This window comes from Rhinolophus ferrumequinum, chromosome 13, assembly GCF_004115265.2.
Source record: "Rhinolophus ferrumequinum isolate MPI-CBG mRhiFer1 chromosome 13, mRhiFer1_v1.p, whole genome shotgun sequence".
Classification (NCBI taxonomy): domain Eukaryota; kingdom Metazoa; phylum Chordata; class Mammalia; order Chiroptera; family Rhinolophidae; genus Rhinolophus; species Rhinolophus ferrumequinum.
Genome location: NC_046296.1, coordinates 46,110,127 through 46,134,976, shown reverse-complemented (window position 1 = coordinate 46,134,976; position 24,850 = coordinate 46,110,127). Strand labels below are relative to the sequence as shown.

At 36.9% G+C, this 24,850-nt stretch overlaps 2 protein-coding genes across 2 annotated transcripts in view; one reads left to right on the top strand and one right to left on the bottom strand.

Annotated features, from left to right (window-relative positions):
- The first annotated feature begins 27 nt into the window (after positions 1-27).
- Positions 28-13,592, top strand: NDUFAF7 (NADH:ubiquinone oxidoreductase complex assembly factor 7). The gene is made up of 10 exons (XM_033124671.1): positions 28-146; positions 444-607; positions 2,982-3,062; positions 3,940-4,050; positions 7,060-7,273; positions 8,424-8,482; positions 9,247-9,357; positions 11,464-11,607; positions 12,639-12,812; positions 13,310-13,592. The coding sequence occupies exons 1-10, from the start codon at positions 92-94 to the stop codon at positions 13,523-13,525; spliced, it is 1,329 nt and encodes a 442-aa protein (XP_032980562.1). The 5' UTR covers positions 28-91; the 3' UTR covers positions 13,526-13,592.
- Positions 13,593-13,613: 21 nt separating this feature from the next.
- Positions 13,614-24,850, bottom strand: part of PRKD3 (protein kinase D3) — a 56,257-nt gene continuing 45,020 nt past the window's right edge. Inside the window, exons 15-19 of the mRNA XM_033124670.1 lie at positions 23,481-23,642; positions 23,149-23,247; positions 20,637-20,904; positions 18,420-18,505; positions 13,614-17,592 (exon numbers count right to left, since the gene is read on the bottom strand). Coding sequence (XP_032980561.1) covers positions 17,419-17,592; positions 18,420-18,505; positions 20,637-20,904; positions 23,149-23,247; positions 23,481-23,642 — 789 coding nt within the window. The 3' untranslated portion in view covers positions 13,614-17,418. The remainder of the gene's footprint in view (positions 17,593-18,419; positions 18,506-20,636; positions 20,905-23,148; positions 23,248-23,480; positions 23,643-24,850) is intronic.

Genomic DNA, 24,850 nt, shown 5'->3' with positions numbered 1-24,850 from the left:
CCGTGACGCGTTTCCTGCAGGGGGCGTGTGCTTTTCCGGAAATTGACGCGGTCCCGCCCCGGGCGGCGCGCGACTGTGTGGGAAATTCGGAATGAGACTCCTGGCGAAGGCCGGCGCCGGGCTGCTGAGCGCCCATGCACGCGCTGGTGAGCGTTCACCGCCCCCTCCACCCACCCGAACCCGGGTTGCAGTGGAAACCGCGTGGGAGCCCCTGAGGCGCTCCGGGCGGGACCCTAGTCCAGCCTTAGACAGAAAATGGCTGTGAGGTCGAGGGCCAAGTGCATGCCTCCCTGGGCCTTTAGTGCGTGCTGTGGACTGGAGTGCGCTTTCCCGGCTTGGGGCGAGGTTAAGGCTTAAGGAAGCCGCTTTGAAAGCGCTCAGACTGCTATGCACGTGTAAATAGTAAAATTTTTAATGGGTCCTGTTACATGTGTTTTTCGCAGTCACTCCCTGTCTTTGGAGAGGGAAGTACTTCAGCTCCGGGAAAGAGCCGGTAGAAAACCAGCCGGTGACTCCGATACTGCGTCATCTTATGTACAAAATCAAGTCTACTGGCCCCATCACTGTAGCCGAGTACATGAAGGAGGTCTTGACCAACCCAGCCAAGGTATGGGTCGGGGAGCCGGACGACCGGGGGGGGGGGGGGCCTCTAGCAGATTTGCGAGGTGTGAGCCTGGAGGGGTGCGCCTAGAGGAGCCCGAGCGTCTTCAGCCCAGGCAGTCGGGGTGCCTTCCAGGGGAAGAACCACCCCGAGGACTTGGGGACGGATAAACTAATCTGTCAGTTGGTCAGGGCTGGATCAAGTTGGCAACAGTGCCATTAAAGAGGTTACAAATTCCAAAGGTGGATTTATGGGGGAAGGATGACTTCTCTGAGTTCACGGTAGGTAGATGGGCCAGTTATTTCTCTGGAAGAAGGGAATGGAGGAGGAGGAAGAGTATTAGCCGTTTTAGGAGGAAGGGGAAGGATAAAGAGTTCAGTCCGGTATGTTCATTTGAAGGTTATATGGGACTCTTAAGCGCAAATCTGTAGGCGACTGGAAATCAGAATGTGTGCCTGGAACGTTGTCTGTATTGGGATGGCTTCAGCAGGCACTGGAAGCACCTTCTGGGTTTTCTTGAGCATGGAAGGGCTGGGTCTTTACTGTTCTACTAGGATTAAACATTGTCACAACTTTCTGACCTGTATTTCCTTGTCTGCTCTACAAAGCCATTAGGTGAAAGCCTGTAGTCCTTTTATTTTTGGATATTTCACCTTTTGTAGGGTTGAAATAATGAGATCTGTGGAATTCTGGGATTGTTTTGGCCTATTGCTTTTGGAGGTGGTGGAGTGGCCCAGTGTTCAGAGGTTTAGAAAAGGCAGTTATTTTCATTAACTTCTAATTGAAATTTAGCATTTCTCTAGGAACATAGGCAACAGCCAGTAGCATCAGCAATACCTGTGACTTTAGTTAGCATCAGTGGAAATCACTGATACTGTCCTATCACCACAGAGTAATAGAGTACAGGTATCTCACAATACCATTGTGTTCATCCGTTCTTCAAAACTTAGTTACTTATGAGACTTTTGGCTTGATCTTGTTTTCTTTAATACACTTACAAAGCAGCATATATATATAATCCTGTATCACAAGTTTATTTTTAAATATTTGGTGTTTTTCATTTATTTTGTAATCCTGTGTGTTTCAAGTCCTGTGCATTTAAAAACATTCTATAAAGGCTTCATTGGGCGACCAGAGGCGTTCATAACACACACCAAAAACACCCCTGAAATATTTACAAAGGGAAAAAGAAAGGCTGGAGGGGGGGATGCAGCGTGGAGTGAAAAACAATTTTTTTTAAGATGGAAGTGACTTAATTATATTTCTAATGCTGATAGGGAAAAGTTGAAGCTGTGAAAGAAAGGAGATGATAAAAAGATCCTGGCCCACGAGAGTTGGGTGAGGAATGGTGATCTGTCCAAAGCACAGGTGGGGAGGGAACAGGTTCGGGTAAAAACAGAAGGGGTAGGCATTTCATTTTTTGAGTCTCTAGGAAAGAAGGGGAGCAGGTGGAGGCCAGGAGGGGTCAGGAAGCTGAGGAAGTCATATTTAATAACATTCTTTAATTCCTGTGTGGGTCCCTTGGTAAGAGTAAGGTGGTTCGAAGAAGGGGCATAAGGACCATAGGGAATTTTTAAACAATTCTTGAGTGTCTCTGGGTTAGGTATTATGCTAAAACTTGGGATATGAAGGTAAATAAGACATAGTTCTCTCCCCCAAATAACTATGCCCTTTGGTGAAGAACATACACATATAAATAAGCTCAGAAAAGGAAGCACTGGATTTATTCTGAGGTAGGAGGGCTAGAAGAGGAGGAGATCAGAGAAGATGGCATTTCTGCAGATTCTATGGAGGGTATAAGATTGCCAAGGAGAAATGGGAAAGGATAAGGGAGGCTATTTGCAATGGCATGGATATGTGGACAAGCAGGGCTAATTTAAAAAAAGAAGACTATTTATTGAGCTATAACATTAAAAAATGCATAATCACAAGTATACAGCTTGATGAATTTTCCCAAAGTGAACACTGTGGAATCAGCACCCACGTGGAGAAAGACAACACCAACAGGCAAAGCTAATTTGAAACAGAAAGTGGGAGAATTTCGGGGAGAGGGCTGGAGGAATCGGCAGGGTCATGCTGTGCTCGGTTTTGGGACCAGAGGAGGGAAGGCGGGTGTGGAATATAGAGACAGACATTGCATGGCCTCTGCCTTTATAGTCAAGGAGTAAGATTTTTTCTACCAGTTCTGCAACATGACTGTTACTTTGTAAAACTAAGTAAACATACTGTGTTTGTCTTGCTTATTTAGTTAGAAGAGACAACTTTCTTAGTACATAATTTTTATTTCATTATATATACATTATGTAAGATTTTGGAGGAGGGTTTTAAAAAGCCTTATTTGAAAATTAATTTATTTTCTCCATTTTCTCTTTTTATTTAGGGATATTATGTGCACCGTGACATGCTAGGAGAAAAAGGAGATTTCATTACTTCACCTGAAATAAGTCAGATCTTTGGGGAGGTAATATCCAGTGTAAACTATAAAAGAAACTAATATTACCAACATTTGAGGTCAGATCAAAGTGTGTTATTCTATAAAAGTGTTTTACAGCTTTGTGTTTGTGATTCATCAAAAGTTTTGATTTTTCAGTAGTTTTATACTGAGGGAATGGAGAGGTAATAAAGAACATGGTACATTTGAAAAGTTTGTACTTTACTGTAGAAAAGGAAATATAGAGATAAGAGGGACATAAGGAAAGAGAAGGAAAAGAGATGGAAGAGTTAAAAAAAAGATGAGGTTAAAACCAGATGAAATGTGAGAATGGGAGAAGGAAGAGGTAGGGAGTACCACAGAAGGAAGAGAGAAACAAAAGGAACACTGAGGAATTCATGGAATCAAAATGAGCTCTAAAGCCCCCAACCATTTCAGGAATTCTAGTTCCTTTATTTCCGTATAAGAACCTTTGATCAATTTAGAAATAGGAAAGAGGACACAGGTGGAAGTAGAGTCCAGATATTTGTAAAAGTATCGCTTATGCCTAAAAGCCATATAATTATTGAAATCATAAGTATGAATAAATGTCATAATTATGTATTTCATATGTCTGTTAACTTTCAAATACTAGTACCTTTCTGTGGTAATCTCTTATCAGTGTCATGGACCTTTTATAGTGGAGGCTGCCTTTTAACTATTTTCTCCTGTTATTAACCTTCCTAAGTGGTGTCGTAACATAGTCCTAGTGAAGTTCCTGTGTGTGCATACTATATGAACATGTTAAATACATTTGGTTGTTGCAAACATTTTGCTTTCTGGCATAAAGTGTATTTACATAGAGTTTTGTATTGCGGTATAGTTTTATACTTTATAATACTTTAATGTAGGTTTTTCTTTGTCACAGCTACTGGGGATATGGTTTATCAGTGAATGGATGGCCACTGGAAAAACTGCAGCTTTCCAGCTGGTAGAACTGGGCCCAGGTCGGGGTACCCTTGCAGGAGATATTTTGAGGGTAGGTAATAAAAGAACGTCTTAAAAGTCTCATGTATGTGTATCTGATTACTTCTGACTGAGTTTGCAAACTTTGTTGATTTTCTTGGCTTTCAGTTCTACCTCTTTAATCTCATATTTCTCTGCTAAAATATAGTGTAAGAATAATATAATGAATCACTAGTTATTGCTGTCTTTGAGGTTAAAATTTGGGGGATGGGGAGCATGTAAAAGCAGCAAGTATAAAACATTTAGAAGGCATTATGGGAGAATATATTTGTCTTCTGAGTAGGGAAAGAGTTTTTAAATTATATAGAGAGCAGAAGCCATAAAGAAAAATATTAATAATTTCAACTACTTTAATAACTTTTTGTTCTTTAAAGAAAGTAGGAACTTTGTGTTCTTCAAAGACACCATAAATTGATGAGACAAGCCACAAGTTGGAGAAGTTATTTGCAACACATATAACCAAAAAAGAACTAGTAGTTCCTTTAAGTTGATAGATAACTCAATAGAAAAATCAGGGCAAATATCTGAACAGGCCCATAAAAAAAGTAATGAAAATTAAAATCAGTGAGATATCACTGTACCCTCAAAATTAGAAAGTCTGATACCACCAAGTGGTGAGGATGGGGAGATGTGGAACAATGGGAACTCTCATACTGCTCGTAAGAGTACATAGTTTGGTGCAACTACTTTTGAAAAGCTATTTGGCATTAACTACTAACGTCAAAGTTACTTATAGTGTATGACCCGGCAATTTTAATGCTTAGGGCATATATATATATATATATATATATATATATATATATATATATATCCTAAAGGAACTAGTGCATGTTCCTTTAGGAGAATGTACAAGGAGATAGCAGCATTACTTAGAATAGCAAAATGCTAAAACAGTCCAAATGCCTATGGATGGGAAAACTAGACAAAAAAGTTGTACACTCCCACAGTAGAATACCAAGTGCTGTGAAAACGCATGAGATCAGAGCAGATTGCAACCATATGCAATGTAGAACTCAGCATCTTGTTGAGTGAAAATAGCAATTTATAAAAGAATTCATATCATGATTATACTTATATAAAGTCCAAAAGTCGTCAACATTAAACAATATATTTTTGTTGGTACAGATATATTTAGTAACGTTTGTGAAGAAAAGCCAGTAAGTGATAAACTCAAGATTCAGAATGGTAGTGACATTTGCGGGTGAGGGAGGACGTGGGTGGGGGCTTTAAAGGTAAGGGTCATGTCTCATTTTTTTAATCCAATAGATGTTATTCCATATATCATTCTTTCCTATGTAACATTAAACAGGAGGATTATTGTTTATAGTACATGATAAGTAACAAACGTTCATAGTTTCTTCTACTTTGGAACCCATACGTCTTTTTGAGTTTATTTTGTGTGTACCTGGCAATTTAGTGTAAAAAAAACCCAAAAAGCATTCAATATAAATTTAAATTTCTTGATGCTATATTTTTGCTTGAAATTAGGAATTGAAGGATTTTAAAAAAAAAATTTATAAACATCTGACAAATAAGAATCCCGATTTTATATCATTTGGGAGAAATAAAAAACCCATTGATTTAAGTTTACAGGGCTCTATTTTATATCATCAATTTGGCAACATCGTTTGAATATAAAATAATACGATTCTCAAATAATGTTTTCTTCTCAAATACTTTAAAAATCAAGCCCCCCTCTTGTTTTCCTAGATCAAGTCCTCTTAAAAAGCCTAAATTCTGAAAAGAATTTAAAGGAATGTAAAGAAAATAGCCAAAGACATAATTATAGACTTCTTTTCATTTTTGATCATACTTTCTGAAGGATTTTTCTCTTGGGAAGAAGTTTTTCCATTTGTAGTTTCATCTTAAAACTAAATTTGGAAAAATCATCTTGTTATTCTGTAGCTGCATATTCAGGTCTCAAAAGTAGTTGGCAAATCAGCAGTAAAAATTAAATTCAAATGAAAAATTATATATATATTTCCCCCCCTTTCTTTCGCCTCTTCCCCTCCCTCCCACTCCGGTTCTCCGTGGCCCATTGGTATTATTAGCCCTGCACTACCCCCAGCTGAGGCAGCCAGCCACCAGTCGTTGGTCGGCCGACCGACCACTCACAGCAGCTCATGGCAGCTGTCGCTGGCTGCCAGCTGCTTATGATGGCTGCTGGCCACTCATGCTGGCCACTGGCCGCGCGTGGCGGCACACAGCGGCCCACGGCAGCACTCGGCAGCACTCAGCAGCCCACGGCAGCTCACTCCAACCACCAGCTGCTCATGGTAGCCCTGGAGCCAGCTCCAGGGGGTGCTGTTGTTCATAATCTTAGCTGTAGAGGGCGCAACTCACTGGCCCATGTGGGAATCAAATCGGCGACCTCCGCATTAGGAGCATGGTTCTCCAACCATCTGAGCCACCAGGCCGGCCCCAAAAATATTAATATTGATGTACTTTATGCTTTTGGCACTGAATTTTTAGCATTAAAATAGTGATAAAATATCAGTGTATCTTTTTTCTCATGTTTACAACAGTAAAAAAATGTGTGTAGCTAAATATTAATGGAAAATGTGAAAGAATCCCAAAACTAAGCTGTTAAATTATTAGTGCCATTCACATTTGATTTCCTGAGGATACACTTTGGTCATCTCAAAGATGAGGTTATTTCATAGACTTAGCAGCTTTATAAAATCAAAGCTATATACATTTTATTTCCTTGGTCTTTTTTTAGGCTCGTTAATCAGAATCATTGTTTTAATTGGATGCTAAATCTTTTATTTTTATTTGTTAATCATCATTCTAAGTTTATCATTAAGAAACCAAACTGTGTACTGTTCGTTTCTTATGTACACTATATTTAATAACTAATAGGTTATGATTCTCTGGACTGCTGGAGAGTGGCTTGTGTGAGGAACAGATTTCTCTAGAACCAATTATTCTACTGACATGAGCAAATTATTGAGGTCAGTGGTTAAAAACCTAAAGTCTACTCAACACATTGTATTTTGCCAATTTTTCTTTTTGTATTTAGGTGTTCAGTCAGCTTGGATCTGTGTTGAAAAACTGTGACATTTCAATACATCTGGTAGAGGTGAGCCAAAAGTTAAGTGAGATTCAAGCATTAACACTGACTGAGGAGAAGGTCCCATTAGAACGAAGTGATGGATCACCAGTATATATGAAAGGTGTTTCTAAGTCTGGGATTCCAATTTCCTGGTACCGAGATCTGCGGGATGTGCCAAAAGGTAATGATTTTACAGTGATTAATGCTCCTCACAGTAGTGATAGGTGACCACAACCTTGTACAGCAATATACAGATGGTCCCAACTTAAGATGGTTCGACTTAATGATTTTTCAACTTGACGATGGTGCATAAGTGATACATATTCGGTAAAAATAGCAATATGGGCTAGCAGGATGCTGTACAATACTTTCTTGTGATGCTGGGCAGTGGCATTGAGGTGATTTTGCCCAACTGTAAGCTGAAGTACGTGTTCTGAGCACATTTAAGGTGGGGCGGGATTAAGCTATGATGTTTGGTGCTTTAGGTGTATTAAACGCATTTTTTGACTTGGTATTTTCAACTTACGATGGGTTTACTGGGACATAACACTATCATAAGTCAAGGAGCATCTTTGATTGAGTTAGTGCCCCAAGTTCCTTACCCATACAGAATAGTGAACTTTTTTCTACAAAAGAGCATTGTGTTAGAAAATGCAATTGCCTAACATTAAGGAGCAGTGAATTTCATGTGGTTTTGCAAAAACAAAAGCCAAAAACTTCAATGTAGGTCTCTGTTGTACTTTTTAGTTTTTCTCTCCACCTAAGATAGTAAGTACTGCTGATGAAGCAGTCCAAGGTAGCAGGTGCTGGAGGAAGCAGTGTTAAGTGGGTTTATTTTAATTCTCTCTTCTTTTGAACATCCTTACTTGCCTAAAGGGAAGCAGTAAGTATTGCAGGAACATCTCTGTACTCCTCAGGAGTCTCACATTGATGAGCTCCAGCTCAGACCTAAAGTGGTCTGATCTTGGGCAAGCTGGTCCTGGCCTCAGCTGTCTTGGATGATTTTAGGAAATTGAAGTCCTCTTTCAGCTAACAAATTTGAGTTCTAATTTCTTTCAGGCCTAGTGATGAATAAGAGAATAAACTGATAATTGAGATATTTTGGCTCTCTGACCCTGATATGTGGAAAATGAGAATAGTAATACTTCATCCTCTGTACTTTCTGCAGAGTAGGTTTGCTGTGGAGAGGGGCGTGATTCTGTGGCAGTGATGGTTATGGAAGCAACACAGGTTCCAATACGAAGAACTAGGCATTTTCTTTTTGTTAATGTACAAAGGAACCAGTTAATTAAAAATTCTTAAACATTATTGTTTGTTCTCTTTTTAAATAGGGTACAGCTTTTATCTTGCACATGAATTTTTTGACGTTCTTCCTGTGCATAAATTTCAGGTATGATGGAAAAAAAGTCATGTTTGTAACTGAATAACAAAGGGCCTTATGTTGTAAGCATAAATATTTATGGTATTTAATTATTTAGTATATGAACATTACTTGTTGAAGTCATGAATATAAATTGAAAAGCAAAAATGAAATATTATGTAATTTTACTAACAATTGTCACCCCAATAAATTAAAAAAGAAAAATAAAGAAAGAAATGAAGTATTAAATGAAATTCTTAATTCTCTTAAGATAATTATTAAGAATTCTTAATTCTCCTGACAAAGTTGTATGAGAATATAAGATGGTAAATGGCTATAGTACAATGAGATTACTTTTTAGCAAATATTTGTAAATTCCAAAGATTAATTTTTTTCTTCTTTCTATGAGGAAATTTAAGATTTGGTGGTAATGCACGTGTACTGGTTACTTCTAAGGCTAAGAGTATGTATTATTATGTAGTAATTTATTAGCCAAAGGTTCTGTTTAGTCCTCCTGAGTCTGTTTTCCATTTTTGGGGCACTTTTCATGCTGCTTATTTTATCTTCCACAGCTCTATCTCTTATCTAAACATCATTAATAGTTTTCATCTCTCAGGCTACTCATATTGTTTAAAAGAAATAAAGTAATGCCTTTAAATAATTTTAAGTGGTAAAGTGCTCTCTCTATTAATGTTATTTATGGTGAGAGGAGAAAACTAATAGTTATTTTTGGTGGGGGCAGTTTTGGGAACAGACTTGCAAAAATTTGTTTTTATGCATTTTTTTATGTTTAGAAAACACCACAAGGATGGCGAGAAGTATTCATTGATATTGACCCACAAGTCTCTGATAAACTGAGGTTTGTTTTGGCGCCTTGTGCCACCCCAGCAGAAGCCTTCATACAAGTAGGAATAAGTTTTTTCTTCATAGTTTATTGCCAATCAAATCTTCAAAGTCTCATTTTCTGAGTTAGTATTTTAGAGTTCCTTTATGGGGGGAAGGAGTTGCTGACAACATGTGAGGTGCTTTTTATTTATAGTGAAAAGTGGAGAGGATCTAAAACCAGGAGACTGGGTTAAAAGTCATTTCTTAGTTGTGTGACCTTACTGTATGTATCATAAGGGATGAAGTTAGTAAGCACTTACTCAGTAAGTCCCTTACCTTCTCTGTTTACCTATCAAATATTGACAATATTGTCTCTTGACGGGAAGGGTTTGATGTGTGAAAACAATGTAGTACAGGGTATAGTAAAGTAACATCAATATTTATTATTTTATATGTATTTCTCTGTATTTTCTGGCTTAATTCTTAGAATACCTCTATTTTAGGTAAGTTTCATTATCCCTCTGGGCACTGTTAGAGCATGCCTTTTTCTCTACTTCCACCCAGATCTAAATTTGATTCTAGACTACCAGGATGGTAGATTTACTTCTGTTTTCAATTGACTTCAAGGAATAATCACAAGAGCCTATCTATCGTGGGGTTATGTTTAAAAGGTTCAAAGAAAACCTGCACTTCCTTCTCCGGATGTTTGGGCTTTACATTGCCTGTTTTATTGCTTTTTTTCCAGCTCAGAAAAAAAAAAGATTTCTACTATTTGGATTGTAACCAAGAACTTCTACCTTAGAAGTTACCAGTTTTAAAAAAGCATATGAACTTTTAAACATAAATCTGTGAATTGTTTCTTTTGCAAAGCATAAATAAGTTAAAATATCAGCCTAAGCGCTTGTGAGCATTTCTGTTCATATTCTGGCTACCTAATTTTACCTGAGGAACAAATTCGTAAAGCTACCAAGAGCTAACCCCCCTGGTTTTGGGAGTTGTTTCTTTTTAGTTGGGTAGTATTCACTTATGAGAGAGGGACTGATGATTTGGGGCAAATGGTAATAGAATCTGTCATCTGGAAGAGCAGGCTAAGATGGGAAGAATGTCAGCAAGGTATGCTGAGATACGTCCGCTTATACCTGAAATGGCTGAACTAATGGTTTTTATAAACGATAGTAATTTATTTAATAACACTGGGGGCTAAGTGGTTTGTTGTTTCATTTAATCGTTACAACAAGCCTAGTACATGTGTAACAAGGAAACGGACTCCGAAAGGTTAAGTAACTTGTCTGTAGTAAGTAGCAGGAAGAGCTGAGACTCAAGAGCTGACTTTGTCTGACTTTGTACCTGTTAGACCTGTGCCATTATAGGCAGAGACATCAGGGCATCTCAATACTTTCCTTTGTAATAGGGTGTTAGGAGGGAGCAAGAGTTAGTGTATGTTCTTCTAATGAAGAAATTTTCCCAGAAATTAGTGCAATTTCATATATACTAGTCAAGTTGACAAGTATTAAAATTTATTGCCATTGCACTTTTTAAGCTAATATGCACTTATTGAGGACACTTAGTTAGTACTTGAATGTCTTGGGAAATAAGGACCTCAGGTACATTGGCACTAGTTCATAAGCTGATGTTTCTAGATAGGGCATATCATTAAGATACCTTTAGCCCCAACAGAAGGCATCATAATATACTTGTTTAATAGAGTCTATTTTTTATATTGGATTTATATCATTTGTTCATTTAGCACAATTTCTTGAGTGCCTATTATGTGGCAGGCACTCTTCTAAATAGACCAAAAAGCTCCTTTCCCCATGCTTTCCACCTACTGGAATGTGTATGTATCTGTGTGTGTGTGTGTGTGTGTGTGTGTGTATAAATTATAGAAGTAATAGCACCATAAATAAATGATAATGTACTTGGCCACCTAGAGATTTGGGAGGTCGTAATCCTTTTTATAAAAGGGCTTAAGATTGAAATGTCTTTGTAAGTGAATGTCATTAAAGAATCAGGGAGTTCTGTGTAACAGAAAGGGTGCCATGTGAAAAAAGTTGAGTGTAGAAACACACTGAGAATGAATTTATTTGTATTTTAACTAAGAAATACTCATTATAGAAAACGCTGAAAAATCTTAAGAAAATAGCTCTTTTGAATGATGTGTTTTCTTCCAACTGTCCCCTTACTAGCATGATGAAACAAGGGATCACGTGGAAGTGTGTCCTGATGCTGGTGTTATAATTCAGGAACTTTCTCAACGCATTGCACTAACTGGAGGTGCCGCACTGATTGCTGATTATGGTCATGATGGGACTAAGACAGATACCTTCAGAGTATGTATAACACAGTATCGTGACTTACTAGAATTTAATGGGTATGATTTACTTCATTATCGACTGTTAGGTTTGAAACTCATTGAAGATCTTTATCTTTGGTTTCTACAATGCCTAGCACTGTTGTGTTACATTATTTTATAATTAATGTTAATTCTTATTATAATAACTCTTAACTCGAGATTTTATTCCTAAGCCCAACTCCACTGTCCAAATCTCCTTTGAACAGGGTCTGAATTGTCTACATTCTTCCTTAAGTTGTAGAACCCAGGTTTGCATAGATGCTAGTGAGCAGCTAAATAATACAAATGGAAAGAGTTTCTTAAAGTTCTTAAAATATTCTGCCCCTCCTTTATTAAAAAGCCTTTTTTTGGTACTTCTTTGCAGATTTGATCTAGCTACTGTAATCATTCAAACTTTTTCTATTATATTTTCAACATCTTTTCCTCTCCAGATAACATTTTTTTACACTTCTTAAACATCCTTTCTTAAGTTCTTTGAATATGATCAATTCTGTTCACTATACTGTAATTGAAATACATTTCACTAGGTGCTGTTAGTCATTTTCTAGATTTGAGGTTCTCAGTTTTTAACTTTATCGTATCTAAGAAAAACCTGGAGAGAGTTTAATGCTGATTTCCTACTTACCTCCAGGATTCTGATTCACTAAGTCTGAGTAGAGGTTAGTAACATGTTCTCAGGTGATTCTGATACACATAGTTGATGGATACACTTTTTAAAACACCGTCTAGGTTTTGATAACCTGAATTCATCTGGAGAATTAATGAGATCTCTATTCCATCACCATTAATGAAAATGTTGAATAACTGTCAGGCATTGTACTTTATATCGGGTTTTCCATAGAGTAACTCATTTGAAGAAATGGGTGCTATTGCATTTTAAGGGTTGGTAAACCACTGACTTAGGCCATGTTTTCCTTTTTAATTGTTATGTAAAATGATAGGATTTTCTTTCATCTTGCTGATACCATAGAAGGACAAAAACTCACCATTTTAAAAATTATGTTCAAGGGGTTTTGTGGCCACAAGCTTCATGATGTCTTAATTGCCCCAGGAACAGCCGACCTAACAGCTGATGTGGACTTCAGTTATTTGCGCAGAATGGCACAGGAAAAAGTAGCTTCTCTGGGTCCAATAAAACAACAAACGTTTTTAAAAAATATGGGCATTGATGTCCGGCTGAAGGTAATGATTTATTTTACTTCACCATCGTTAAATATTTTAACTTCACAGTATTTCAAAAAGAATATTTTAAATAAGTTCACCTGGTCTTGGTGTTCTTGTAGTTAACCAGAAGTTTGGTGTTCCAGCCTTCTCAGTAGGGTAGGATTGTGTAACCAGACAGCCTGGGGGTGGTGCAGCCTGAATCATGCATCTCCCTATGAGGTAGAATTAAGACTTTCAAATAGTGTTCATGTTTGTTAAGAAAACTGGACCACATTTATGGGTATGAATGTTACGACTGTTTGGAGACATTTTAACCCTTCAGTGTAGATCAAACCACCTGGTTTGGGTCACAGCAACCTATATTTTTAATAAGCATCCCATGATTTTGAGGCAGGTGATCAGAAATCACATTTTAAACATGGCTTTATTGAATAGTTAGTAGTTATTAGTATTGCTGCATATAACCAGAAGTCCTTTCTTCTGCTTATTTTTACTAAGAAATTTTTTTTTTTCAGGTTCTTCTAGATAAATCAGATGAGCCGTCACTGAGGCAGCAGTTACTTCAGGGGTATGATATGTTAATGAATCCTAAGAAGATGGGAGAAAGATTTAACTTTTTTGCCTTGCTGCCTCATCAGAGACTTCATGGTGGAAGCCATCAGAGCAATTCCCGTCAGTCAAAACCCTCTCCAACACCCGTAGCTGGGTTTAGTGAACTTGTTTGGCAGTGATATTTCAATGTGGACTTTTTTGCCCCCAAGTCTGCCTAAGAAACTAAAATAAAGGGAACATATTTCACGTATCACAGATAAAGTAAGTATTAAAATATTTTATCTCTTCATAGTCAATAAAAATAGCTCATCTTACATACAACTAAACACTGTGTCTAAAACTGGGAACAAAATGTGTGTTCTCACATAGGAAACAAGTAATCGTGAAACTGAGTTTCCTTTAATTAGCAAGGCGAGTTGCTATGTTTTTGTTTTATTTTTAAAAGTAAACATGAACACTGATTGGTTTAATAAAAACTGGAAACAACCTAACTGGCCATTCACAGGGGACTGGTTAAATAGAACTATCAACATGTTATTTTTAAAAATGACATACAGCAATATGTTCTGACATAGAAAGACCTATAAGATTTAGTAAGTGAAAAGAGTAGGGTGCAAACTGTTTTATAGTTATGATTCCATTTTTGTTGGAGAAAAGCTACATTTAAAGAACTGCTCATAAGTAATTCCATAGAAATATTTCAGTGCAGACTGGTTGTTTTCTGTGACATTTACTTGTTATGTAAGACATAAGAAAAGGATACCCAAAAATCACTATTAAATTTCCCAACTGGATGTGGGTTTTAGGGGTGGGAAGAAACTTAATTTTTTATTTGTTCTCCTTTGAGGTATTTGAATTTTTTACCACATGCTCCTGTGAATTTTATAATTAAAAACAAAAGTAGATTAAAAAAAATTTAAGTCATAGTAAAACCAGTAAACCTGACATGTATTGAAATATGAGTAAATATAATAGACTACCTAAGAGGGATAATTTTCTAAATTGAGCTAATTTTCCCTTATTTTCAGATAAATGTCAAGTTTTCCACTAAGTTTTCATGTTTTGGTTCACAGAACTTTTAAATTAACACCAATCACATGGACTTTCTAAAAAATTATATTAGCAACACAAATTTACAAGTAAGATTTAAGGAAAAGAATATTAGCCATGTGTCTTCAACTTATGGCAAAACTGTATTGGAAGTTCATTGGCAGAGTGATGAACTGTTGCTTTTTATTGCTTCTTTGGCTCAGCTGAGATTCTGTATCTCACTCTAAAGGAAAATGGAGGGTTTGTTTTTCAGCTGCTGTGCAGCCTTGGACCAGTGCTAGTCATTTAAGCCTTCTGACAGTTGCAGTAGTGGACTATTTGATGGTAGTTCCTGAAAAATTTGTAGTTACAGTTATTCCAAACTTTCATTCCAAGAAATGAGACCTCTAGATAATTACCTCAATTTTCATATAAAATTATAAAATGAGTTGTTTTTTATTTTAGGCAGTTTAAAAAAATCAGTGTTCTTAAATATAGCATTAGTTCCATTTATAAATACTATGTTCAAAATAGTTCTCTTACCAAGGCCTGGGGGAAAAAATAACACAACCAAATAAAATTTTCTTTGGATACCTTGACTAGAGATAGGCTCAGGTTTTCACATGGAAAAGTATAGTGATATGGAAATACATTTTATTATTAAGCTTCTTTGAGGTTATTTACAAAAAGTGGGATGTAACAAAAAAATATAAAAATGTACTGAACAGTGTCATTATGGACTACTTTGTACATTATCAAATGTTTCTTACAATTATTTCTTGTACAGACAACTTCAAGACAAAAAAATGGTTATGCACGTTATACAGTATCTGGAGCAATTACTCAACTCCAAATTATCTGACAGTGCCTTTACAAATTTAGAAAACTTCTTAGGCATTCAACAACAAAACAAAAAGAGTGAAATTACTTTCATGGCTTGTAAAATTTGATTATGTAAGTATAGCAAATAAACATCATTCCAGTTCATTTTCACTTTATGCAGTAAAACCACAACAGGGTGCTTAAGGACTCAGAATTACTCCATTTTAGCACGTTGATATAAAGACTGACTTTGGAGAAATTGGGGGAAGTCATCCTCTATCCTAGAGAAAACACATTTCTAAAAGGTTTTGAAAAATTTTGATTTTTAAAACTGCTAAATGAGACTGAAATACTGAGCTGTGGAATGTCTCCTGGAGATATTTATGGAGAGGCAGTATAGCAAAATGGTTAGCAAGGTAAGGACTCCAGAACCACACTGCCTGGGTTCAAATACTGTGTGACCTTCAGCAGCTACTTAACTTCCCTGTGCCTCAGTTTCCTTATCTGTCACATGGAGTTCATCCTATACTGTTGTGAGGATAAGTTAACATGTAAAGAGCTCAGAACATACATTGGAGCACTGCATGTTTGCTACTCTCTCAAGGACATTTTTAGTCCTTGATAAGGGAGTAGCTTCAGGCATCTCAAAAGACTCTCTCAGTCTTTGTTTATATATGAACAATCTTTTCCTTTGTTACCTCGGATTCAGTGGGCAGTGATGATTTAAGTTTTATAGTTTTTAGTTTATTGACTATGGTTATACATATCTCATCTTCACAACACTGAGGAAGGTAGAGGCGAGAATCATTACCTTCATTTTCTAGATTGAGGAACTTAAGGCTCACACGGATTGTCACCTGGCCAGGCCAACACAGCTAATAAGGGAGGCTGGACATAGAAGACTAAACCGAAACCTTCTGACTCCAAATCTTTTGCTCTTTATAGAGGAAAAAACGTTTACAGTGATTACTGAGGAATGAAGAAACAAGCCATTAGATTTTATAAGTGGATGGTCCCAGAAAGTAGTGTGTGGGTGGAGGGGAGATTATTAGTAACTTTTTAAAAGCTTTGAAAAAGTCTAACCTCTTGTTATATCTGAGTAGAAAAAATTTTCTTTAGCTGGCTGCTGGAGCTGAAATGTTTAAAAAAAAAAAAAGAAAATTCTTTCATTTGCTCTGCTGCTGATATGTCCCTACCCTTATAAACTACTAGGTTGTTTCATGGTCAGCTGCATCCACTTGCCCGAACTGCTTAAAATAATTGATTTTAAAACATTCCAGATGGATACTGTTCATTATTCTTTCCTGTAGCATTAACTGACCCTGTACTGGCCTTCATTTTCTTCCTCAAACTATTCAACCCCCTGTAAAAATAAATTGTACAGAGTTTAGATCTGTACCCATTGAATACTGGACTCTTAACATTGGTGTCAGTGGGAACATGAGTATTTATTTAGCAGTAGAGTTGAGCTATGAGCAAACATACATGGTAACTCAGCACTCAGACCAGCGATTCCTACTCCTACTTTTATACCATCAGTTGTCCCAAATTACCTTAGAGGCTATTGTAACATACTCACAAAAGGTGGCAACTTAATTTTTATGTTGTAGAGAGCATATTCAGAGTTTCAAATCCAAAAAGGTTAGGGATCACTGTTTTGGAGTCTTGATTGACCTAAAAAAGAAAGGTAAAACGGTCCAGCAGTCCTTTTCTAAGCATCTAGGAAACCCCCCCTCAGTGCCTCTGTATGGTCAGATAGATGTTTCAAGTCCTTATAGGAAATCTCGTTTATCTCTTCAATGCAAACCTGTTCAGTAATCAACCTTGTAACTCTTGTATGATTTGGTTAAGCTATGCAATAACTGGACTCTGGCTTGCCTTTTTGCCTTTTAAAAAATAAGAACAGGAAAGGGAAGATAAATTAAGTGCCACTATTGTACTAAAGTGAAAGATTAGGAAAAAATACAAAAACCAGTTATTGTTTATGCTGTAAAAATTTATGAAAAGCTTCATCTTGGTTCCATTATCTGTTTTTATTACTCAGTTTCCCCTCTTGTACCTACTCATTATGAACTACAGTATTGGTGTCACTGATTCCTTATCATATTTCCTCATGTCTTTGCATTCTTGCAGATAACAATCTCCAAAGAACAACAGTTGTGCAGCAAAATAGCAGTCCATAAAATGAAATCCTTTCTTTCTGAAGTTAGCTCATTGATAATTAAGGATCTTCTTCCATATCGTCTGGATTGGGAGCCATAATGAAATGCTTTGGGTATACAAGGTTGTGTGTGTATGCATGTATTTCCCAGCGGGCATCATCACTTTCATGTGTAATGTAACGTTCTCCAACGCGAGTTTCAAATTCTCTAAGGTCAAGCCAAGTCTGATAGTCCTAAAAAAAATGAAGTGATTATGAACCATAAAAGAAACAAAATACTGTCAACCTTTTTTTGCTTAGCACCGTAGTCATATAATTGACTACTCATAAATACTTGTTATAAAGTAAGTTCCATTTGTAATATTTTAAATTAGCAATGTTAAAGATAAATACTTTTTCAAATTTAGTCTCTATGAAGAAAGTAACTAGTTTCTAAAATTTAAAAATAAATGGCTTCAGGTCTCTGAGATGGCTAATAATCACTAAAACATTTTGTTCCATACTGAGAGGCTTACACCTTACTCCTTAAAATAGAAGAAAGTACTTATAATTTCTATTAGGATTATTTCTATTTAATAATCACTAAGAGTAACTGATTGCATTTGTTTTGAATTCAATTCCACCCTTCATTCCCCTTAAAATAGTTCTAAAGCTTCTCTCTTTACTCTAACGTTTGGGGGTATATTTTGAAAAATCTATGCAATAGCTTTTGGAGGAATTAAGCCAAACACTTCACATGCATTTCTGATCTCGATTACAAATAGAAACTTTTAGTGCACATTTTAAAAGTAAAATATATTTGACAAAATAATGTCATGCTCATCTTACCAAAAGGTGAAATGAACACTAAAGCCCTATAAGTAATTCACTGCTTTCAGTTCTGCCTTTCAGTGTATTGCAAAACTTCCAGAGATGTAGCCACAGTACAAATTAATCACTGAAGAAACTTACAGTATTCTAAACCATGCAGAATCTGTTGATCTTAGAGTGGCTTCATTGGGTAAGAGAAATCACAACCAGCTGCTTAAATGAGGATTGCCAGAGATACACATTTTTTTTACCTGTAGCCAGGGATGACTAAGAGATTTGTCCACACTGAAACGTTTTCTCATCTTCACTTGAAGTAGATTGTTTATCAAATCAATTGCTAAGGAAAAGACAAAATTAGATATGTGAATTTGGGTGTATGAAGCACCCCAAACCTGTGACTGCCTGGAAGGTAGTTCAGAGGATTTTTCTTTTCAAGGATATAGACTTTAGGCTAACATGTTAGTGATCCATAAAAGTTTACTAAATTTACAATGAACCTGTTTTATGAAGTACCTGTTTTATTAAGGAGGCAATGTAGAGTATAGGTTAAAAGTATGGACTCTGGAGCCACCCTACCCGGGCAGAAGTCATTCTGCCACCTACTCTGTGATATGGGGTCAGTTACTAAAGTATACTCTGCCTTGGTTTCATCTGTAAAATGAGGTTGTTGAAAAGAGGACATTAGTTTAATACATGAAAGGGCTTAGAATGGTGCTTAGCACATAGTGCTAAGTTAGTATTAACTGTTATTTCAAGATGAATAAAATAGACTCTGATTACACGCTGCTACTTTTGTTGTTTTTTTCCCCCTCAGTGACATAATGCTTTCTAGCCATTGCCTCGCCACTACAGAGGTGGTTAGTTAGATTGAGGTGATAACTTATTACCAAAAGTTCATACTCAACAGGTTTTAACAAGTAAGTTCATGGTATTTGGGTATATGTGGTAAGATCTTGGCATATATATTTTATCCAGTTATTTGGAGAAATGGACCAACTGCAAAACCAAAGCAACCATATTAACTACATACTGATAGAGCATTTTATATGGATACAACCAAAATATTTATTCTAAGGCCTGGACCCAGGGATGGGTCAAATGAAAGACTATAGACTAATAGTTATATTTCTCTTCTATATACCACTAAACTAGCAGGTTTTCCATAAGTGTTTGAAGTATGAATTTCTTTGTTCCAAACACTTCAAGCCTTCATCCATGGTTCCACTTTAAACACTGGTCCACCATGTGCATAAGAATCATTTGGGGTATTTAAAATGCATCCCTGCTATCATTCCAGCTGGTGAATCTCAATATCTGGGATATAGCCAGGGAGTTTTTCTTTAATAAACTCCCTAATCCATTCTGATTTAAGAGTTCTGCAGACCACTGTCCCAGGACCTCTAAAATGACTCTGGTAATATCCCCAAAATCCTCATATGCACTTCTTCAATTAGCTCTGTTCATTACCACATGAGCCTGCTACTGTCCTTCCATGTTGTTCTTAAACTTTTCCCAGTTTAATGGACAATTACTCCCTATGACTAGATTGGGTAATTTTTGAAAAATAAAAGACTCCTTTGTTCCAAGGGTTGGCTAAATCCTGGTGGGGGTATTCCCCAGCAGAGGGTCTGTACAATTCTATGGGTTGTCTCATCCTGTCAGTATCAGTAAACTAAAGGGCCAAACAAGTCACTCTTGCTGGGCACAGAAGCAGGTGTAGCAAACTCAAAAGCCTTCACCAGGCAGGAAAAACAAATGTATGAAGCTTCCTACAAGGGCTCCACAGGAGCTGAAAACAAATTAGAGAGTGTCTATTGAACATAAAGCTCATTCTAGATACAAAGAACCTGAGCTACAGGTCTCCATTGAAGGAGCTTACAATCTGGTTCTGAACAAAAGTAATCATGAAAAGATAAGACTACTTAAGGAAAAATATGCCCAACTAGCCTGGGTAGATCTAACAGTTTAGAGGAGAGGTTCAGGGAAGAACTTCAAAAATGAGCCACAGGTATATGGGGTTCTTGAAGAATCAATAGCAGCAAGGAAGGACAGCAGGCAGGGGAACGGCCTCAGCGATATGCAGAGAACAGTTCAGAAGAGTGTACACAACCAGGCTGTACAGGGAGAAGTGAGAGGCTAGGCAAGCGTGGGCCAAATCAGAGCTCCAGCTGCAGCATGGTGAAAGGGGGGGCCACAGTGTCAGGGAGCAGATCAGGGGAAAGTAGTGTTTCCTGAAGATGGATTTGGCAGTGGTGACTGGGAAGGACAGTAAAGAAGATATTTTAGTTGCAAAATGAGGTAGTTGGGGCCTGGATTACTGCTATGCCTGGGAACTAAGGAAGAGTGCTCAAAAATTGGTAACTAATTGAATTTGGAAGATGAATAAGAGATAATGAAAAGGAGGATAATTTGGGATCACAGATTTTTAGACTAAAGGACACAGCTACAGATTTTTTTTTTTTTTTTACCTTCACCAGAAATTTCTCTCCATGGATTTGGTGGGTACATAAATGCAGCATTTTGGATTTGGTCGTTGATATCTTCATCTTCATTAAAAGGAAACGTGCCACTGAGGCTCACATAGACGATAACTCCCACTGACCACATATCTAGAGAACGGTTGTAACCTTTGCTTCTGAGAACTTCAGGGGCTAAGTATGCAGGTGTTCCTACCACAGATCTCCGGAACGACTTTTCACCAATGATGCGTGCAAAACCAAAGTCACACAGCTTCACCTGGAATTCAAAGGACGGTGGTAATTTTACACACACACACACACACACCCCGTCTCTAAATATGATAGTTTATCATTTCAACACACTTGCCAACTATATTGATTATGAAGGTCAAATAACTGTAGATAGGGAAATTATAAAATACCTTTTCACAAAAGGCAGATACATTTATAAATCCATTAGTAGTATGAAGTGCTTTCCTAGTGCTTATTTAAAAAAAAACAAAACACTTTTGAATTCTGTCTTCCAGAATGCCAAATACCAGACTGTCATAAGTGTTTAAAGTTTTTTGATGAAATGGAGGGTGCTGATCTTTTATCATTTGTCTTTTAAGGAGATCACTTTTCTGTCATCTGTGAGCAATAATTATGTGTTTCATTTTTGAATCTTCAGTGGACTCATAGAGCCTGGACATATACAGGTACTTAATAAATGCTGAAGGAAAATTAAGTTATGATATTTAAAAACTTATTATTTTGTTTAATGCTAGAATCTGTTCCCAAGGATACTATTAATATAAATTGGCAAGTAAATGAAATTGAGGTGTATTAAAGATAACTATTAATGTGGCCAGCAGAAGAGTAATGCTAGAGATTGCTGATAGAACAGTGTTTTCTATGCCTGTGGAACAAATTATTGCTAGTTGTTTACATTTGAGAAAAGTTCTATCTGAAGGTGACCACAGTCATTGCCATGTCCATTTGGGAAGAGTTCTGGAAGTGTGATGAGCTTGGCTGAGCTCAGTACACTTGCTGCCTGTCTTCTAGCAGAGGTTCAGATTTTGGTGATGCATCCATGCTGAACAAGCAAGAGCCAAGTACTTCCCAGACGAAATGCCCTGACTCACAGAATGTTTTCAGAAAAAGCATTAATATAAATACAAATAAAAGGGATTTGGCCTTTGCAAACCAGTGGTACAAATAGGGACCGGAGAGCAAAGATGAAGGTGTATTCAAGTGCTGCTTGCTGCTTTGGGGATATGGACCCTCATACATGTTTTTACGATGATGTTTGTTCTGTCATTATTGAATTAGGCTACTTCTCTATTTGAGTATTTGAAGAATAGGGCTATTGACCATGAGAAAATGTGAATTCTCTTATTTTTTCATGAAATGACTTATTTTAGCTAGTAAAGATGACTTGGCAGTTTGGTGACTGAATAAAGAAGTGTGACCATGGCTAAACTAGCACTTGAGCAAAAAAGACTGTCAAGTAAATGTTATTTTCCCTTCCTTCCTGGTGGAACAATGGGCATCACTAAAGTCGAGGTCAGAATGTTGGAGTTTTAGCCTCAGCTGGAGGGGCGTGCATCCTTTGTCCATACTATTTTGAAGATCAAATGAGATAATATATGGACACACTTTATTTAAAACATCGCAACAACTATTAGGGGACTCTTTTTGACCTCACAATGATAATCACTTCTAACCACATGGGCATTATAAAAGAAAGAATATGATCACTTGTTTAAAAGTTGAGTTGAATAATTTTTTAAAATACCGTTTTCTTTGAAAGACAACTTGAGTTGTATCCACCAAGTGAAATAGCCCTCTGTTGCTTTTATTCTAGCCATTTGTTTAGTTGTGCATTATTTTAAATGCACATAAGCAATAGTTTGTGGCAACAGACACTAGCTATTTGGAGGATTCAAAGGACACAATCATGAAAAACATTCCTCAGGACTTTTACAAGCTGCGTTATGACCCATTTGTGAAATAAATCTGGATCCAAGATCAACACTTCCTGATGAACTGAAACTTAACGAAGTGAAGAAGAGAATCGTGCATCACACAGGATACACACACATCACAGGCATATGAGCACTGTTGGTGACGGGAAATGTAATGCTTATGCAGGTTTTGGTGACAATGTTTGAAATACAGTATTCTAAAGAGGAAATGGAGTTGGCTGCCTTGTGTCTCCCAGTTCAGTTTGTTTTATTTTATGGGGAATTTGTCCTGAGCAGCAAGCACCAAGGTTGATTCTCCCTACTTCATTCCCAACCCACAGACAGAGGTGAAATGCAAAAGGTATTCCTTGAGATCAGGTTAAATCTAAAACGTCTTAATGAAAATGAAATAAATAGTAAAATCTGAATTCAAACTATTCAGGTAATATCCTCGTTGGCAATTACAGGATGGAAATTTTATTTCCGTAAGATGAACCTACAGCAATGCCTTTCATGGATACTTCCTAATGTCATACTTAAAATGATGCTTTAAAAGGTTTTGGAGAGTATCTCACCTGAGGAAATGGCTCTGCTGATGCGAGTAGCACATTTTCTGGCTTTAAATCACAGTGCACAATATTTTTAAAATGTAGATTCCTCAAAGCAACAAGTATCTGTGATTGAAGGAAAGATTTTTTTCAATGCCTGGAGAAATCATAGCTAAGCCCCAATCTGACCCCTTGAATGGTACAGTAATTTGAAAAGCCCACCACAGTTCATCAAGATTTAACTAAAAGTGTCATTCTATTCTTCGAGGTTAACAAGTCCCACAACATCCTGATATGTAAAAGCATGGCTATTTAATTCTCTTATGTAGTTTCCAGTTTCAAAAAAAGAATTAAAATACCTGTGTCACCATGAATTTAGTAATTCGTTCTGGAAGTCGACTTTTCTCACTGGATAGAATCATTTCCAACATATCTCCATGCAGCTTTTCCATTACGACAAAAACTCGTTCTGGGGTTTCAAACATACATTCCAGGTTTACAATCCCAGGATGGTGCAAATTCTGAGGAATTGCAGGATTAATTGTATGGAATATAAGGCACACAAAGAAAAACAGCTTAGAAAAATAAAAGCAAACAAAATAAGGAACACAGATTCTGATTTTTCCAAGTTCTGGAAGTTGATGCACTGAGGGGAAAGAATGTCTCCTCAATTTGATTATGTAATTGCTCTGGTCCGTTACTTTCTTTTCTTTCCTTCTCATCTCAAATCTTCCTACACTAACTTTATGCTGTCCATGAATCAGCCCCAATTGCCAATCAAATTTTAGCCAATTACCCAGAGCTCTTTGGGCTCGTATTTGTGAAGATCTTTGCTCAAGAGATGGTTTTGTTTCTAAGGTAGTTTACTTATCTAACTGTCTTGCTTCTCATTATATTCTCATTATACATCAATTTGGCCTTCCCTCTTTTAAGGCTCAGAATCTCTACCTCTATCATCCCATGTTTCACTACTGTTACCAGGGCTGGACAATACAAAGATCAATATGATATTGTTTCTGCTAATGAAAAACCTTACTGGTAAAAACAAACAAACAAACAAGCAAGCACACCTTCCTCTAAGGCAAATTTGAGAAATCAGCCATGCTCAAAAATGTTTTAATGGCTATTTCTGGACATAAATCTCAATTCCTCTACTTGGATTTTAAGATCTTCAAAAATCTGGCTTCACTGTCCCTATTCAATCTTAAATATGCTCTACTGGCCCAACTAAACTATTCCTTATTAACAGAAGTATATTTTTCTTATGTTTTTTACCATTATGGGCACCTAATTATGCTAAGGGGGAAAACTTTTTTTTGGCTTATGTGAGGTTCAGCTCCTTAAAATGTTTTTTAAATACACCATCACATTACCTCTTTTTGGGACTATTGCAATAATTTCCTCTACGCTCTACTGTGTTTCCCTGAAAATAAGACTTAGCCGGACCATTAGCTCTAATGCATCTTTTGGAGCAAAAATTAATATAAGACCCAGTATTATATTTATTATATATTAGATCCAGTCTTATATAAGACTGGGTCTTATATTAAAATAAGACCGGGTCTTATGTTAATTTTTGCTCCAAAAGATGCATTAGAGCTGATGGTCTGGCTAGGTCTTATTTTCGGGGAGACATGGTATCTATGCAGCAGTACTTATCCCATGGTACCGTATCTGTGTACAAGCTCCCTGAAGGCAGAGACTGTGTCTTAGTCATTTTAGTTCAATG

Excerpts from the sequence above, each read along its gene's own strand:
- NDUFAF7 (XM_033124671.1), top strand. The coding sequence starts at position 92 with ATGAGACTCCTGGCGAAGGCCGGCGCCGGGCTGCTGAGCGCCCATGCA. Across the intron at positions 3,063-3,939 it reads TAAGTCAGATCTTTGGGGAG|CTACTGGGGATATGGTTTAT; the intron begins GTAATATCCAGT and ends TCTTTGTCACAG. Across the intron at positions 8,483-9,246 it reads TTCCTGTGCATAAATTTCAG|AAAACACCACAAGGATGGCG; the intron begins GTATGATGGAAA and ends TTTTATGTTTAG.